At 46.7% G+C, this 17,807-nt stretch overlaps 1 protein-coding gene across 2 annotated transcripts in view; it reads left to right on the plus strand.

The window, feature by feature from the left end:
- The window catches only part of LOC148534694 (thiol S-methyltransferase TMT1A-like), a 34,954-nt gene extending 20,431 nt beyond the window's left edge, over window positions 1-14,523 (plus strand). The window contains exons 2-4 of one of the 2 annotated variants that reach the window (XR_015877286.1): window positions 4,234-4,473; window positions 13,786-13,882; window positions 14,390-14,523. Coding sequence is in view for 1 of the 2 variants with exons in the window: in XM_088466383.1 (XP_088322509.1) it covers window positions 4,234-4,470 (237 nt within the window). In the remaining variant the exon portion in view is untranslated. The remainder of the gene's footprint in view (window positions 1-4,233; window positions 4,474-13,785; window positions 13,883-14,389) is intronic. The other variant, XM_088466383.1, reaches the window with a different exon arrangement.
- Window positions 14,524-17,807: the final 3,284 nt, after the last annotated feature.

A 17,807-nucleotide genomic window follows, 5' to 3' on the forward strand; every position in this document is an offset into this window, starting at 1 on the left:
GACCATCCAGCAGTACGAGTTTGTTTTACAGCATCGGCCGGGAGCTCAACATAGAAACACGGATGCATTGTCCCAGAAGTTTGAGAAAGTTGAGCGAAGTCGGCTGTCGTGAAAGAAGATGTGCGCTTCCCCAAGCTTGGAAAAGTGAAAGGGGGCATGTGTGGCGAGAGGGATTGTCTCTCACCTGAATTTCCTACATTCTGGTTGAATTAGCTACTGCCAGGGGCGGATTGGCCATTAAAGTCACCGGCATGTTTCCCGGTGGGCTGGCCGGACTGTGGGACCGCCTGTCACCCCTCCCCAGTAGCTCATCACTTACCCCTCGCCTTGTATGATTGACAACCCCAGCCTGTGAGTGACCCCGCCTCAAGTAGCGCATCTTGTGGCATCACTAATTGGGGCCTTCTTATATTATTGACAGCCCGTTGCTGCCTGTCAGCGGCCCCGCCCCCTGTGGCGCATCCACCGCATCCACAGGCACTAGCAGACTGCCGGCCCCTGGAGGTGCCGTTAAGTGCCAGTAGCAAAACAAATGAAGAATGTCCAAGAGACATCTTCCTGTCACATAGCATTGACGGCGGCAGTGGCTCTTATTAGCCGCCGACGCCGCCCGCTATTCCCAACCCCACTGTGCCTCATATTTACACACTGCTCAGTATAGGCTGCCTGCCACCGAGGCTCAGTAACAGGCAGCCTATACCGAGCAGTGTGTAAGCTCCGCTGTACCTGTCTCTCTGAGCGCAGGTGCCTGTTCCCAGCATTTCTCCCCTCCTCTAGGAGCCAGATCAGATGCCGGGCTTCCAGTTTGTATTGTGAAGCTGTGACTGTGGTATGTAACCTAATGCATATTTGTAATTGTATATATGAATATATGTGTACCTGTACATATGGATATGAATGTGTGCTTATGGGTTGGTATCTGTATATGTATGTATATATGTACCTACAGTGTGTATATGTGTATCTTGACTATGTGTACAGTATCTGTATATGGATGAGTGTCTGTATCTATGTTACCCATGTGTATTTGTATATGAGTGTCTGTATGTACCTATGTATATGTGTATCTGGTAACTGTATATGGATATGTGTATCTGGTAACTGCAGTGGTCGAAGTGTGCCGGTATGCAGCACACTTCGATTTGCACACACAGACTGGAAATTTCTGATTGAATTGTGCGTCTGTACAGTCAGCGGCTGTACAGCAGGGGAGTGGCTTGAATTCTGCATGCGTGACTCACAAAGAGCCACACACTCTGCAGCCCTGCAGTGCCGCCCGTGGGCTGTATAAGCCTGAAGTCTGCTGCTCAGGACTGGAGGCTGGATGGCTCTTGACTGCTCCTGCGTTGTTGCTGGATGGAACTCTGGTCCCTGCTCTCCCCTCCACTCCCTCTATGCCTCTCCTCCCATCCTCCTCACCTGAGTGATGCTGCTCCTGGCTCTCACAGGGTTGCGGGTTACTGATGGGGTGGACTGGTCCGGTCCCTGCTCCCCACTCCATTCCTCATCTCCACTCCCTCTGTGCCCCCTCGGCCCTTTCCTCCTCACCTGACTGCTGCCACGCTCCAGAGAAGGAGATTGGTGACAGTGGCTGCACCGGATCAGTGGCAGGCAGCATGGTCAGTAATAGAGAAGGGCCAGGGGTGTCAGCTGTATACAACAGAGGCATGCCATGGGTGGTCAGAGGATTCAAACTGTGCTATTCAAGGCTACATCACACTGGGCGACTGTACTGTCAGCCCACCCTCAAGCCGCCAGAGTCCAGTGCAGAAATCCTTCAAAACACTGTGCACATATTTAATGTATTTTGGCTAGAATTATTTCTGTTTTTTGCAGAAACTATGTATAGGCCTGTTCTACTACTGTTGGAGAGACCAAGAGGAAAGAACTTTAAGCAAAGGTAGGTGAAATGGTCTGTTGGGGGCCTATGTGTGTGTTTTGTGTGTGTTTTGTGTGTGTGTGTGTGTGTGTGTGTGTGTGTGTGTGTGTGTGTGTGTGTGTGTGTGTGTGTGTGTGTGTGTGTGTGTTTGTTTCCTGTGGGGGCCTGTGTGTGTTTGGTTTTTTTTTCCTGTGGGGGCCTGTGTGTGTGTTTTTCCTGTGGGGGCCTGTGTGTGTGTTTTTTTTTTCATACCCCCACTTAAAAATTTCCACTGGGTAACTGTATATGTGTATCTGGTAACTATATATAGATATGAGTGTCTGTATGTACCTATGTATATGTGTATCTGGTAACTTTATAAGGACACAATCCCAGCAGCATATCAATCATGACATTTTTGGGACACGGGGCGATTCAGACCCGTTTACTAGGCTGCGTTCGCTCGTAGCCGGACGATTGTTGCGTATAAGTCGCAGTGCGCGAACCAGTCACTGCGATCAGGAGACTATCGCTCTCAGCATACTTCCAGAGCGATAGTTTGAGTGACAGAACCAGGCGTGTGTGGGTGGTGGCTGGGGCAGGTCTGTGTAAACGGGGTGTGCTTGCACTAGCGCAGGCGTGGCTGGGTGTCTTTACACCAATTGAAGGGCGTGCATAATTAAGATGCAGCGTCAGCATACACGTCACTGAGCTGTTTTACACACAGGAATGCTTGCAGTTGGCTAGGGTCTACCTCAAGCACTGCTTGCTGGTGCGATGTCGCCCGATGGTACCAATGTTTTCATATACTTCCTGGAGAGGATGTCTGAAAGTGGACATCTTTTCTCCAGGCTGGTGGGCATCTGACTTCACCCGGCGAACGCACGTTAAGATCTAGAGGGCGTCCTATGTCTTAGCATGCGATTTCGGCATTTGCATACTGCCAGTCATTATGGCTGCGAGCTCACGCATCCTAGCGAACTTATCTGAATCATGCCCAGAGTGAGCAATCTTGCAATAGGAGACCTGCACATGCACAGATCTCTAATCCCGCCTACTTTGCTATTGGCTCCTCCTACAGTTAATTTGGTGCCGCCTACTTGAGGCCACTTCCAGAGATTTTTCCAGGGCCACGTTTAATCCCCAATCCGCCCCTGGCTACCTCCAAGGGAGGCTGGAGTGAAACCTGTGTGTTCGGCATTAGCAGTGGAGGTGTGGAATTCCAGGGTTTCATATTTACACAGACCCAGCTGGAATAATCACTGGAGCACAGAAAGGGTTTAAAACTCTCACCTGATTTGGGCATTGTATAAAAGGGGCACCACCGTGTGTCATAACATGAATAAGGGAATGCTGTGTAGCGTAATTTGAATTGGGGATAATGTATTATAAAGGGAATTACTGTGTGTGGCACAATGTTTCATACAGGGCATTACTGCATGTGGCATAATGTGTTATACAGGGCATTATTGCGTGTGGCATAATGTGTTATACAGGGCATTATTGCGTGTGGCATAATGTGTTATACAGGGCATTACTGCGTGTGGCATAATGTGTTAGACAAGGCATTACTGCATGTGGCATAATGTGTTATAAAGGGCATTACTGTGTAAGACATACTGTGTAAGGCGCATTACTGCACATGGCAATTATTCGCCATGAGGGGTGAGCTTGGGGGAAGCCCAGCACCTCTGTAAGTGCTGAGCACGCCCCACAGTGTGATGAATTGGGGGTGATCTGCAAGTACACACCCCTTTCAGAGCGCGCAGAGGAACGGCATGTAACAAAAGTTATTTCTGTATTTGGGGGGGGGGGCGCGCAAATGGGAACTTTCACCTTGAGCTCCTCAATGTCTAGAACCGGCCCTGAATGTAGCTATGGTGGGATGAGGATTCCTAAACATCACAATGGGAGGACCTGGAGAAGGAGGGATCAGTCCCAGCCACGGCCCCCCGCCTAGCTCTTTCACTCGCTAGACAGCGCAGCTTGATGCGGCGAATGCTTTCCTTCAAGGCGCCCATCAGGAGTAGTGAATAACTCGCTGTCCGTGACAGCTGCGGCGCCCTCCTCAGTCTGGTGCTCTATGCGGCCGCGTACCCGGCGTATAGGTCAGGCCAGCCCTGCACCCGAGATATGGGAGCCTCCCAGCCATTTCGGGAGAGTAAGTATCATCTGCAGCTACATTCCACCAATGATTGGCTTGGGATGGTGGTTAATACAAAAAGCAGGGTGTACAGGGGTTGTCCAAAAGTGTACTCAGACAGCTTGCCTTTCCACTCAGTTATATTGTGCTGCTTTGCTTTACTTTTATGTTTTACTAGAGACCAACAATCTTGGTTTATAGGTTTTCTGACTTCTCAAATGTTTCATTTCAGGGAGGTGCGTATTACTTCTTGGAGCACGTTACTGCAGATCCTTCCTCATGGAGCTATTTTTTCCAGATAATTTTGGATCCAACATGGAAACACCTATTGGATGGATGTATACTTACAAAGGAAACATGGAAATACCTGGAAAAAGCGAAATTTTCACATTTGAAACTTAGACACATTATCGCTCCATTTAAATGGAGCCCCGTCAAACACCACATAGTTGGATGTGCTATAAAATAAGTGGTACGTAAATCATATTTAACCATTATTCATGGGATGAAAAAATGTCTGTCTAACACCAAAAATAAAAAGGTTATTTTTACATAATGGTTAAGGCATTTAAGATGTATTTCAAGATGTAGTTAGTATATGTGTTACATTTTTAAAGAAAGTGGATTTAAAAATAAATACATAATAAAACTGGTTTACTCCAGTTTAGTAGGGAGCCTGTTCCCTGTTGTCCTCTTCTGCTGCCTTGCGAGATCCCTGATTACATTTGACTGGAAATGTAACTTTTACAAGTTAGTAAGAAGTAAGGTCAATATAATGCAGGCAACTTTGTAGATTGGGCCGACTTTGTGAATGCTCAGCTTCATCAAGGGATCACCCACCAAACACCTACTAAAGATGGGTAATGGGACTTTCAGCAAATCTACAAGCTGGATATAATGGCTAACCGTGAAATGGTGGTTTAAATGTATGAGCAGTTTTCTACTTCTTGCTTTAGTAAACTAACCTGGCCACATAATTTTGATCAGTAAACCATTTACAAATTGGCTCTGTAGCCAATGTCCCAAAAGAAATCTGCTCTCTGGTCTGTGAAACCTTTCATATATTTGTGTGTGTGTGTGTGTACAAAATAATTTCTTTAACAAATAAGGTGATTATCCATAAGGTTATTCCTCTTTCGTCCTATCTGGGGAACACAGTAAACAATGGGTTAAGTCTGAAGGCTGAGGCGTAAGTATTAAATGGTTAATTCTCTCAAGGACAAACCCCCCCCCCCTTCAATCCTCCCATCTCCACCTGCAATTCACTGTTTTTTTTTTTATTTAGTGCCAGCAGGAGAGGCATGACGATTTTCGGTGGCTTTTGTTTGTTTCCAGTTTTTTATTTTATATAATATTTTACCCATGGCACCTCAGACCCCTTATGGGAGTCAGTGTACCCATAGAGCTGGGGTTACAGTACCAGTAGCTTGGTGTTGTCCCTATAGGGCTGCAGCCCGCTCCGAATGGCCACTCTCTTAATGGCATGGGTCTCAAAATACTGCACTTTTTAAAGACCCCCATCTCAGGAACTCTCAGCCGTAAAGTGATGCCTACCTGAGGATCACTTCTGGATGTGTCAGGGGGGTACAAACACCAACCGGAACCTGCCACAGTGGGGTTTAGGTCAGGCGATAGACAATGGAGGGAGCACGCTGCAGTACAGCTAATCCCGTCACTTTGTCCGCGTATTCCGGTAATGGATGGCACAATCTTGTCGGATCCGCTGCATCCTGCTACAGCTTACCACCAGGTAGTGCTGAGTGGAGGGAAAGGAAGCTCATTTGGGGGCCAGAGCTGCATTGGAGAGGTCTCTGGTCCCCCTCCAGTGCTGCACAGCGCAGCCAGCAGGTACTTCTTCAGGACCAGATTTCAGGGAAGCCCAGCCACGGGCCCCTTGGGACCCGCCGGGCCCTAGCCGACCGCCTAGGATGGGTAGCGGTACATCCGGCCCTGCCTTGTTTAACACCTCTGGTGAACTGTGATTGGAAATTACAGATAAGCACAGCCATCTTGGTTGAGGCAGCAGGGACATATAAAAAAAGCTCCTCCTCATGCCTGTTTGTGGCTGAAGGTGAGGAGTGGGTTACATGTAAGCAGGGGCCGGATTTACCGCTACCCATCCTAGACTGTCGGCTAGGGCCCGGCCGGTCCCAAGGGGCCCGTGGCTGGGCTTCCCTGAAATCTGGTCCTGAAGAAGTACTTGCTGGCTGCAGTGTTTGTTTTGGACGCACACATAGGCATTCTGTAAGCAGCAGCACGAGGGAGGAGGAGGCGGAGTTACAGGCCAGCCAGCTCGCCTGTTACAGGCCAGCCAGCCTGTTACTGCTGACTATCCCCTCTCCCTGCGCTATCACGAGGCACTGCTCCGTAATGCGATGTGATGTCATCACGTCACATCACAATTTTACACTGACGGAGGAAGAACCACTCGAGGAGCCATGGAGGTCAGCAGTGCTAATACAAACGTCCCCGGCAGATAAGTTTGGCGGAGAGGGGACAAAGGTGCTGTGAGGGGATGGGAAGGGGTCTGAGCTGTGACGGGGGGATCAGTACTGAGAAAGGAGCGGGGGGGTCTCTGCTAAAGTGGTCTGCTGTGAGGCAGAGGAGCCTGTGTTTTCAGTGGAGGTGGGATGTGTTGAGGGGGGGTCTGTGCTGAATGGTGAGGGGGTCTGTGCTGAATGGTGAGGGGGGGTCTGTGCTGAATGGTGAGGGGGGTCTGTGCTGAATGGTGAGGGGGTCTGTGCTGAGAGGTGAAGGGGGTCTGTGCTGAGAGGTGAGGGGGGTCTGTGCTGTGAAGGGAGATGTGTTCTGTGCTGTGGGAGAAAAGGGTCTGCTGAGAGGGGAGGGGGTCTTCTGTGCTGTGAGGGAAAAGAGGGTCTACTGTGAGGAGAGAGGGGAACTGCTGAGAATGGGTCTGTGTTGTGAGGGGAGAGGGTTCTGTGAGGGGAAGGTGGTCTGTGTTGTGAGGGGATAGGGGTCTGTGCTGCGTGGGGTCTGTGCTGCGTGGAGAGAGGGGTTCTGTGCTGTTAGGGGGAGCGGGTCTGTGCTTAACGGTTGAGAGTTGTCTGATGTGAGGGGAGAGGTGCGGAGAGGGGTTCTGTGATGTGAGGGGAGAGGAGTTCTGTGATGTGAGAATGACAGTGAAGGGGGCAGTAAGTGGTGCTGTGAGAGTTGTGAGAGGGCAATATATGGTGCTGTAGTAAGATGGGCAGTAACTGGGTCAGTGTGTGTGCTATGGGGGGCAATGAGTGAGCAGGGATGGATGTCAGTGTGCTGAGTGAGTGAGTGATGTGAGAGGGCAGTAGGTCAGTGTGATATGGAATGGACTGGCAGTGAGAGCTAATTGAGGGGGCAATCAAAGGGGCCAAACTTGGAAAAGCTTAGCGATAGCTAGCGAAGATCAAGTGTATTGTAAATACATAGGGGTATATTTACTAAAGTGAGAATTTTTAGAAGTGGAGATGTTGCCCACAGCAACCAATCAGAATCTAGGTATTATCTTCTAGAAGGTGCTAGTTAAATGTGAAGTAGAATCTGACTGGTTGCTGTGGGAATTATCTCCACTTCTAAGAACTCTCACTTTAGTTAATATACCCCATAGCCGACATTTCTGGGCCGCGGGGGACCTTTTCTTCTGGGTTCTGTACAGTAGCATGAATTACTGTAGGAATGGTGATATGGATTGTTTGACTGAGGGAGGCCCCAAAACCGGTATCTTGCCTAGGGCCCCATGAGGTCTAAATCCGGCTCTGCATGTAGGTTGTTTGTGAATGTCTCTGGGGTTGTCTTGGATAAGGAGGCTGCTCGGCTCTGCTAATATTTCCATACGTTGCCAGGAGTGGGTTTTTCTTTTCTCTCAAATACTAGTGTTCGCTATAACTTTTGTTGCAGACAGGGGAGCAGGCCCTGCTTTAATGATTAAGTTTATGTTTGAGCTCTGATTTTGAAAACAAAATGAAGATTTTTGCACTGTCGCTTTGGAGTTTAGGCAGAAGTTATCCCTCTTTTCTGTGTATGAATGGCGGGTAAGCACTCCAAAGTAACGCAGGGGACTGCTCAGGCTTTGCATTATGGATGTTCAAAATGTTATACCAAAATTCTAGGTGGAAGCACAGATCTGGATGCAGGCTTGCCTACCCTCCCGATTTGGTCGGGAGCCTCCCGAATATCGGGTGCCGCTCCCGCGCCCCCGGAAAGGCAGGCAAGCCTCCCGGCTGCCGCCTACCCCCCTGGACAACTAGTAAAAACCCCCGTTGCGGGAGGGCCCGATGACGTGAATCGCGTCATCGTGGCTCCGCCCCCTGCTTCACAATGCCTTTTTTCGGCATTGTGAAGAGGGGGCAGGGCCACGATGATGCGATCGTGTGGTCACGCCCTGGCTCTGCCCACAAAACAGAATCATAGCCTGGCCACGCCCCCCGCAGAATGCAGGCATTCAGCTCCTTCCCTGAAGGAGGGAGCTGAGTGTCGGCAAGTATGTCTGGATGCCCTTTGTGCAGCATGCGATGCTCAGATACTCAGTCAGCGCCCATCTGAGGGTCTGCCCAGTGGCGCAGAGAGGGGGGAAGCGGTACTAACTTCCCGAGCCTGATGGAGGGGCCCTGTCAGCGGCAGTGTCTTCCCATCCCAGCATACGCTTCTGTGTGCTGGGGTGCGGAAAGTCTGTTGCCGCTGATCAGCATTTCTTCCCTGGCTGTACGGTGGAGGGAAGGGGGGAGCAATCGCACTGATTGCGCTCCCCCTCCTGGATCTGCCCCTGCAAAGCACGAGCTGCAAGTACTGTTTTTTTTTTGTTTTGTTTTTTTTTGGGGGGGGGTTTAATATATTTTTTTATAACGGAGGTGTGGCCTCAGTACATTAGGCCACACTCCTTGCCAGTACCCGGGCCTGGCCAGGCTCGCTATGGCCCTGGGTTTGCCTGCTTTAAAGGAGATGCCTGTCTGGGCGAAGGTCAGGGCTCAGCCCATAGCAGATTTGGCCCATCAGGTAAATCGGCACACAGAGGTAAGTGTTTCCACTGCATCCTGTGCATTGTTAGCTCCCAGGTCACCTATTACTGTGGATCAGGGTAATACGGTAGAACTGGGATGGCCCCTTAACATTGAGAAGGGACTCTCTTGAGTTTGTAATGCTATAGACAAATTGGTTGATTGTTCAGTGGCAACGTGCTCTACGAAGCGTCAGGTGGACCATGGAGCGATCTTTCCTGGCGAAGCAGTCTCAGAAGATTCCTCTTAGGAGGAGGAGACTTTAGTTCAGAACTGGTTTCAATATTCTGAATGGGACAAGGACTTGCCTGATAGTGTGTGAGCTTAGGATATGATTATGGCTATTCATCAGACTTTACAGATCTCGGAAGAACTTCATCTGCCCTCTTCAAACAGAAAAAGCAGGCAGTTTCTTTTACTTTATTTTCACATTTTGAGGATGTCCTGGCTAAAGCCTGACAAAGTTTAAGGTTCCACCAGGTTTTAATTTTATGTATCCTTTCTTTGAGGTGGATATCATTTTGTGGGAGGTGCCCTTTTTCTGGTTACAAAACAGACGGCTCTTTTCGCCCAGTGCTCAATCTCAAAGGGTTAATCTGTCATTTACGTGTCGACACATTCAAGATTAAATCTCACCAATTAAATTGCTTCAATTATGGGCAGGAAATTCCTAGAATCATGCAACATCAAAGACACTTATTTACATGTACCAATCTAGGTTAAGGATCACATGCTTCTCAGGTGTGTGGTGGGTCCTCTGCCACTGCCCCAGCACACCAAAATGGAACAGCAAAAGAGATTTACATCCTACATGATAATAGCAATGCAAAGATCTTGGTTACATACATTTGCAACATATGGTAAGCCATCAGCCACAGCATGGCGTCTTTGCTCTGGTGGTCCTACACTACATGATAATAGCACCACATTGGGGGGCCTATTCATCAACACTAAAATAAAGTTTTTAAGGACATTTTCCTTAATTGACGTTATTTTAGTATTCATTGATGTAGTAATAAGCTTAATGATTCAATACACTCAGATCAGTTAGAAGCAACATAGTAATTTATTTAAATACATACATGTATGGATGTCTTTTCCGCTTAAATTCAGAATGAAAGGAGACAATTTGCACAAGTCTTTTTCCAGTCTTAAATAGGCAGGTTTCTTCCCACATATGGGGCCAAATGTAATAGGGTGAGAGTTTAGAAAATGTGAGAGTTTAGCAGTAAACTCTCACATTGGTCGAGTTTTATCTTCAAAATGGGAAAACATCTGAATAAGATTTTAAATCGTGAGAGTTTTTTAAGTCTAAAAAAACATGCAAGTTCGCTCTTACTTTGTTTTTGGACTCTATTACATTGGCAAAGTTTAAAAAGTGTCAGAAACTCTCACTTTTCAAAACTCTCACCCTGTTACATTTGGCCCATGGTATCAGACGCAAGCATAACTAATTACAAGGTATTTCCTAATATGACGAAGGGCTGACAGGTTGAACACAACTATTTATAAATCAGACATGGGGGACTTCAGGGTCGGTCATACAAGGTTCATATGTCAAAAGAGAGACATTATCCATCATTTCTACAGATCATGAACTCTCCAAAGACCCCCTTTTGGTTTAAACTTAGATTGGAGATTTAGCATTTGTTCTTGTACCATGTAAGTAATACTATGTCTAGAGGGTGAGGGAAAAGATAAAGGAGTCATTTACAGGTCTATACAACACAGCAAAAATAATTAACCCTTACACATTCAGCTTCGCTTCCATCTTGATCCATATTTCCCTGACATCATGAACACACTTAGCACAGGAGATATCACTGATATCTCCTGTGCTAAGTCCCCCTGCGTTAATTTCCACACTCCCATACATTAGTATGGGGATATGGAAATTATGCTATTCATCAAATTCCGAAAATTATGTATTTGCGGAATTTTATGGAGTTACTATCCGCCACTGTGAGGGGGCGAATAGCAGGTGACACTTACCTGCTTCCAGCTGGTAAGGTGCCCCGGCGTCTCCCTCTGGTGCTCTGGTCTGTCCTCTGGCTCCTGGGGCTGTGCAGACACGTGTTCTCCCAGCAGAACACAAAGTTTAGAAAAAATATGTTTTTTTCTAACCTGTACTGTGGGCTGCTGGGAGAACGCGTGTCTGCACAGCCGCCGGAGGCACTGCAGTGGGCAGGTAAGTGCGGGGATGAGGGGGGGGCGGGACACAAACTTACAGCCGCTGTAGGCAGTGCTGCGCATGCGCTGGCTTTACGAATCTAACAGCGCATGCGCAGAACGGATTCCAGCTGCGGTAAGTTAGTTATCTCTATCTATTTCCCGAAAAAAGCTGTCATTGCAAAAATGACAGCTTTTCGAAATCGTTATGGGGAGGAGGAATAATTAGGTTTAGAACTCCATGCGAGTTCTAAACCTAATTACCTCCACAGAGTTTTAAGGTATGATGTATTTAGGTATTTTTAAATTGAGAGCTAGCTCATCTGGAGGCAACACAGGATCCCACCAATATGGCACTACAAGGATCAGCACGTTAGTGGATGCCCTGACGGCACCTTGGGCATTTCAGATGGTTTATCTGTTTCTCCAATTTGGACAAGAAGGGCATGGTATACTGGTCTGTTGTCCATGTTAGAGGATCTCCCTTGGTGCCTTACTATGAGAGAAGATCTGCACACTCGGGGGGGGGGCATTTTGGTACCTAAGTTTGCAACATCTGGCTTTAATGGCATGGAACTTGAAAACCAGATCTTGAGATCTAGAGGGTTCTCAAATGCGGTGATACAGGCTATGATTAACAAAAATAAAAATACACAAGGGAGCGCTAAAATAAAAGGTTACAAATTCATTTAATATGACATGATTATTAAAATATACTTTACACCTTAAATGCTATAGTAAAACCACGTAATATGGCCAAAAATAGTTTGAATATATAAAAAACTTTTACAAAGTAAGGCAAAATAGCCTCAAGAAGAACAAATATAAAGTCCACTATGCCTTTAGAGATCCGTTGTAATGTGGGGATCCACTTTGTAAATTAGCATAAACAGTTATCCGAGTAGACCAATATAAGGATCAATAAGCCCAAATGCTGGCTCTTATGCTCAACCTCCTCACCGTGAATTAACCTCACCACCTTGCAGATTTCAATCCCCAGTTCTTTGTCCCAGAGTAGCAGCGGTGGGAGGGCAATACCTGAGTGAATTACGCTCCCCATAAGATGTATATGTATCCACCTGATGTTTGAGATGGAGCTATGGGGGTCATTCAGACCCACTCGCGACCGGCAGTACGCTCGCAAGTGGGTCGGTGTTCCCCACTGCGCATGCGTACGACGGAGGGAGCTCCGTCGTGCGCATGCGCGAGACCCGGCGAGCGAAGGACTTTCCATCGCTCCGGGTCTCGCACCAAAGGGGGCGTGCTGTCGATATTGATTGACAGCACGCCCCCTTTGGTGGGCGTGCCGGGGGCGTGCCTGCCAGACGGAGACGTTCCCATGGGAACGCCTACCGTCTGAAGCCGGCCCCACTGACATCACTAGTGATGTCAGTGGGAGTGATTTTGGCTCTGATAGAGCCAAAATCACTCCAGGGCTTGTGGCTGGGAAACCCGACTGCAGGGTTTCCTTCGCAAGTCCGATGGTCGCGATGGTCAAGACCATTGCGACCATCTTGTTGGACGCTCGTATATGCTGTGGGTGGTGACCCACAGCTATACGAGCGTCCAGGTGGACGCTCCATTTTAATGGAGGAGGGCCCTGATTCAGAGCGAGCAGCTCTGAATCAGGGCCTATGTCAGAAGGAGCAACACATCATCGGCCGGTATTTAGGGAGGGAGACGCAGGTGAACTAGCGTGAAAGATCCAAAGTACTTGTATCGACGGGGTCCCGATTAGTCTCATATGAGTCACCAGAATCTGTGGCAACAGTGGACAAGACTGCGGATAAGTCATTAACATGTTTCTCCATTATAAACGTGTGGGATCTACAAAGATCAGCACACTCCTCAGCTACTGAGCACATACACTCCCCTCAGGACAGTGATACACAGATTGGTAGATGTTCACTCAATTTATTGGCCCATCCCTGGTGTGTATAAAAACAAAAACCCAGAAACATTGCCCCAGCACACTGAAATGGGATGGCAAAAGAGACTTGCATCCTACATGATAATATCAATGCAGAGATCTGTTACATACTGTACATTTGCAAACATATTGTAAGGCACCAGCCACGACAAGTACGCCTTTGCCAGAGGTACAGACTCTTATGCAAGGGGTTGTTAGGATTCAGCCTACCTATGTTCTGCCAGTTCCACCATGGGACTTGAAACTGGTTTTGGAGGTGTTACAGCAAGCTCCTTTGGAACCTCTTCAGGCGGTAGAGGTAAGGTGGCTTACGTGGAATGTTGTTTTTTTGTTAGCTATAGCTTCTGCAGGAAGAGTCTCTTAGCTGGCAGCTCTCTCTTGTAATTCCTATTTCACATTTTTCACTCTAGGTGGTTTCAAGTGTCATATAAGCATTTTGGCAGTCAAATTCTGCAGAGGGAAATTCTTCTCTCCATCTCTTGGATGTGGTCAGAGCATTGCACAAGACAGACAGGGCCTGATTCAGAGATGTAGCAATGCCGATTTTTATGCAGAGATCCCATTAGGGCACATTATTAGATGGCTGTGAGCAGCTATTGAGCAGGGTGCCTAAATTGAGCAGTTGTGCACGATGGCTACTTGGAACTCTGTGCACACCTTTTACAAAATGTTAGTTTTCACATTTTTGTTTTTAAAGATGACAGTTACGAGCGGAATGGTATCGAAATACCGGCAGCTGAACAATCAAATACCGACCGCGGAAGCCCGACAGTTGGAGACCCCAACGAGGGAAGGTAAGTACCCAAACTCTCCCGTCTCCCCCCCCCCCTTAACCCTTCCTTAGTGGTGCCTAACCCTAACGTCGGTATATCAACAGCAAGCATCCCGTCCGCCGGCAATATGACTGCATCCCATTTTGAGCATGGCATTTCCAGAGCGTACCTCTCCCTGTTTGAAAACTCCCATTGCTTCAACTCCAAGAGGAAGCAAGATTTTATACCAACTAAATTTTTTATACCGTCTCAATTTTGTTGCATGGTGCATGATTGTGTTCTTCATACGGCTTTGGAAGAGTAAAAACTGAGTTGCAGGTGGAGACGGGAGGGTTTAAGAAGGAGGGGAGCCTCAGTCTCAATAGAATTAACTGCTTACTGCCTACTCCTCAGCCTTCCCACTTAACCTTTCTAGTGTCCCCCAGATGGACTCCGAGAAATTGATTTTATAGTGAGTATAAAATCTTGATTTTCCTATTTTTTTATTGTTTTTACAATATGTTCCTTTTTGTTTTTTTTATTCAACAGTAATACTTGGAGAACAATAAGAAGATAAAAGCTGTTCTATGGAAAGTAGTATGCCGCAAAGCTCTCAAGACTTAGAAAAATACAGCAGACATTGGATTTAGGCCCCCATTTATTAATGAGTTTTCACCAAAATGAGTGATAAATTTCACTGTGTATGATAAATGGTGCTCCAGCCAATCAGCTCCCAACTGTCATTTTTCTAACAGCTGGGAGCTGATTGGCTGGAGCACCATTTATCATACACAGTGAAATTTATCACTCGTTTTGGTGATAAAACTCGTTAGTAAATGAGGCCCGTAGTTTGGGAGCATTAAATTGTTTTGAACAGAAATTATATTTGGATCACTAAGAGTTTGATTGCAGTTTGTAGGTGTATATGTTTTATTACTATGGTAAATAAATGTTTTGCCTACAACAAACATTTTCTCTTGTGTGTATGGTTCATGGGCTGCCTGCCCCTCTGACACAAAAAAGAAGGACATCCAGTCATAAAAATACCAAAAGTCTTCTGAAACTAGAACAGCACCTACAGTAGCAAACTACTCTGGATTCTTATTCCATTGGTCCGTAATTATTCACTTACTTTATTGTATTTATTCCATACTACATATTTGAATATATATATTGCTGAATTTACTATTATATTTTATTTAAAAATGACTGACCTATTGTGCAGTGCTGTACATGGAGGGGATCATGACACAAATTAATTGGATACAATGGACATGAAACAGATGGTAAATATGACCCAGCCAAAAAGAGCCTACAATCTAAGAAGTAAAGGGAACACTATATACATAAGGTAGAGCAGCACCATTATCAACCACCAACAATAAAGCAGTCATAATTGACTAGTGTCACGGTTCTGGTATTCTGTAGATCTGGCACGGGGCCCAGGGTATAACTGAGAAGTGCAGGAAACTGGGAAGCTTCAAGATGCCACGACTCATAGGTAATACAGGTACTGGCAGACTAGAAACACTAGGAATCACAGACCGGAGCAATGCAAGGATACTGGAATTGGAACAGTAACCCAAGCCACCGGGCAGCCTCTCACCTAATAGTCCAAGGACCAATCAGGCCAGAGAACTAATCCAGTGACAAGAAGAACCTGAACTCAACACTGTATACAGCCATGGCCAAAAGTTTTGAGAATGACACAAGTATTGGTTTTCACAAGGTTTGCTGCTTCAGTGTTTTTAGGCCTTTTTGTCAGATGTTACTATAGTATACTGAAGTAAAATTACAAGTATTTCATTAGTGTCAAATGCTTTTATTGACAATTACATTAAGTTTATGCAAAGAGTCCATATTTGCAGTGTTGACCCTTCTTTTTGAAGACCTCTGCAATTCGCCTGGCATGCTGTCAATCAACTTCAGGGCCACATACTGACTCATGGCCGCCAATTCTTGTCTAATCAATGCTTGGAGTTTGTCAGAATTTGTGGGTTTTTGTTTGTCCACCCGCCTCTTGAGCATTGGCCACAAGTTCTCAATGGGATTAAGGTCTGGGGAGTTTCCTGGCCATGGACCCAAAATTTCAATGTTTTGTTCCCCGAGCCACTTAGTTATCACTTTTTTGCCTTATGGCAAAGTGCTCCATCATACTGGAAAAGGCATTGTTCATCACCAAACTGTTCTTGGATGGTTGGGAGAAGTTGCTCTTGGAGGATGTTTTGGTACCATTCTTTATTCATGGCTGTGTTCTTAGGCAAAATTGTGAGTGAGCCCACTCCCTTGGCTGAGACGCAACCCCACACATGAATGGCCTCAGGATGCTTTGCTCTGACAAAAAGGTCTAAAACAATGAAGCAGCAAACTTTGTGAAAACCAATACTTGTGTAATTCTCAAAACTTTTGGCCATGGCAGTAGTACTGACAGTCTGGACTTGGGAACCAAGCCAAGAATTGAAGTCTTGCGTAACCAGGGAAGAACTAATGAAGCTATATCCCTGGTACAGCTATGACTCAAGACCTGGATCATAATCTAGAAGGGGAACTCAGGATAGAGAGACACTACAGGCACACAGTACTTACACCTCGATGCTAAAACCCTGTGTCCCGATCATGCCATCCAGACCTGGAACCCCAATGCTGACTGTCAGCCCAAGAGCACACAGTACAGGATAGCCAAAATAGTCAATCTATATTATGCAGTAACCCACTATGGCCACAGAGAGTAGTGATACTTGCAACACAGTCCAGATGATGCCTGCACAACAAAGAGGGGAATCCACTCAGGTGATTAGATGTGTGGCAACAGCAGATGGTATGCACCGCACGTACACTGGCAGAACTGGAAGCGGCCTGTGTGCAGTGTGAGAGCCGAATCACTGATAGATGGTACACAGCAGTAGATGGAATGCAGACAACGATGATCAGCCTGTGTGCAGCGTGGAAGCTGCGACACTGAGATGATGCTGTTGTCTGCATTCCATCTACTGCTGTGCATCATCTTTTAGTGCTGTGGCTTCCACGTCGCACACAGACTGATCATCGTTGTCTGCATTCCATCTATCACTGTGCAAGTGGTCTGTGTGCAGCGTGGAAGCTGTGGCGCTGAGATGGTATACAGCGGCGATGGTACACAGTCCTGGTGGTTATCTGTATGCGGCGTGGAAGCCACAGCGATGGTATAAGTGGATAATAGTTGAGTTTCAGCAAGGAAAATATCCACAGGAGAAAGCTCTGGAATGATCCACAGTTGTTCAGGCAATGAGTCTGTCCTAGGCCTGGAATTATATAGGGAGTGGTAACAGGTAATTGGTCAGACTGACCAGGTGAGCGGTAATCACTGGGATATGCTGTTGGAGGTTTTAGACACAGCAATGAATGAACATTTAACCCTCTATGGGATCCTAATACCACAATTCGTGACAACTAGTATTTCTGTACCATTACAGATGATGTAATATAGATGGTATAAGGCAGATGGTGTAATGGTTAGCGTTACTGCCTCACAGCAGTGAGGTCGTGGGTTCGATTCCCACCACGGCCCTACCTGTGCGGAGTTTGTATATTCTCCCTGTGCTTGCGTGGGTTTCCTCTGGGTACTCCGGTTTCCTCCCACACCCCAAAAATATACTGGTAGGTTAATTGGCTCCCAACACAAATTAACCCTAGTGTGTGTGAGCATGTGAGCATGTGATAGGGAATATAGAGTGTAAGCTCCATTTTTTTTTTTTTTTTTTTGTAAAGCGCTGCGGAATATGTGTGCGCTATATAAATAACTGGTAATAAATAAATAGGTTCCCAAACTTGGTCCCCAAGGCACCCTAACAGTACAGGTTTTAAGGATATCCATAGTTGAGCACAGATGGCTAAATCAAATTGTCTGAGGTACTTATTAAGGCACCTGTGCCCAAGCATGGTTATCCTAAAAACCTGGACCGAGTTTGGGAACCTCTTGTATAAGGAG

Source organism: Taudactylus pleione, unplaced genomic scaffold, assembly GCF_031769625.1.
Source record: "Taudactylus pleione unplaced genomic scaffold, aTauple2 ptg000065l, whole genome shotgun sequence".
Classification (NCBI taxonomy): domain Eukaryota; kingdom Metazoa; phylum Chordata; class Amphibia; order Anura; family Myobatrachidae; genus Taudactylus; species Taudactylus pleione.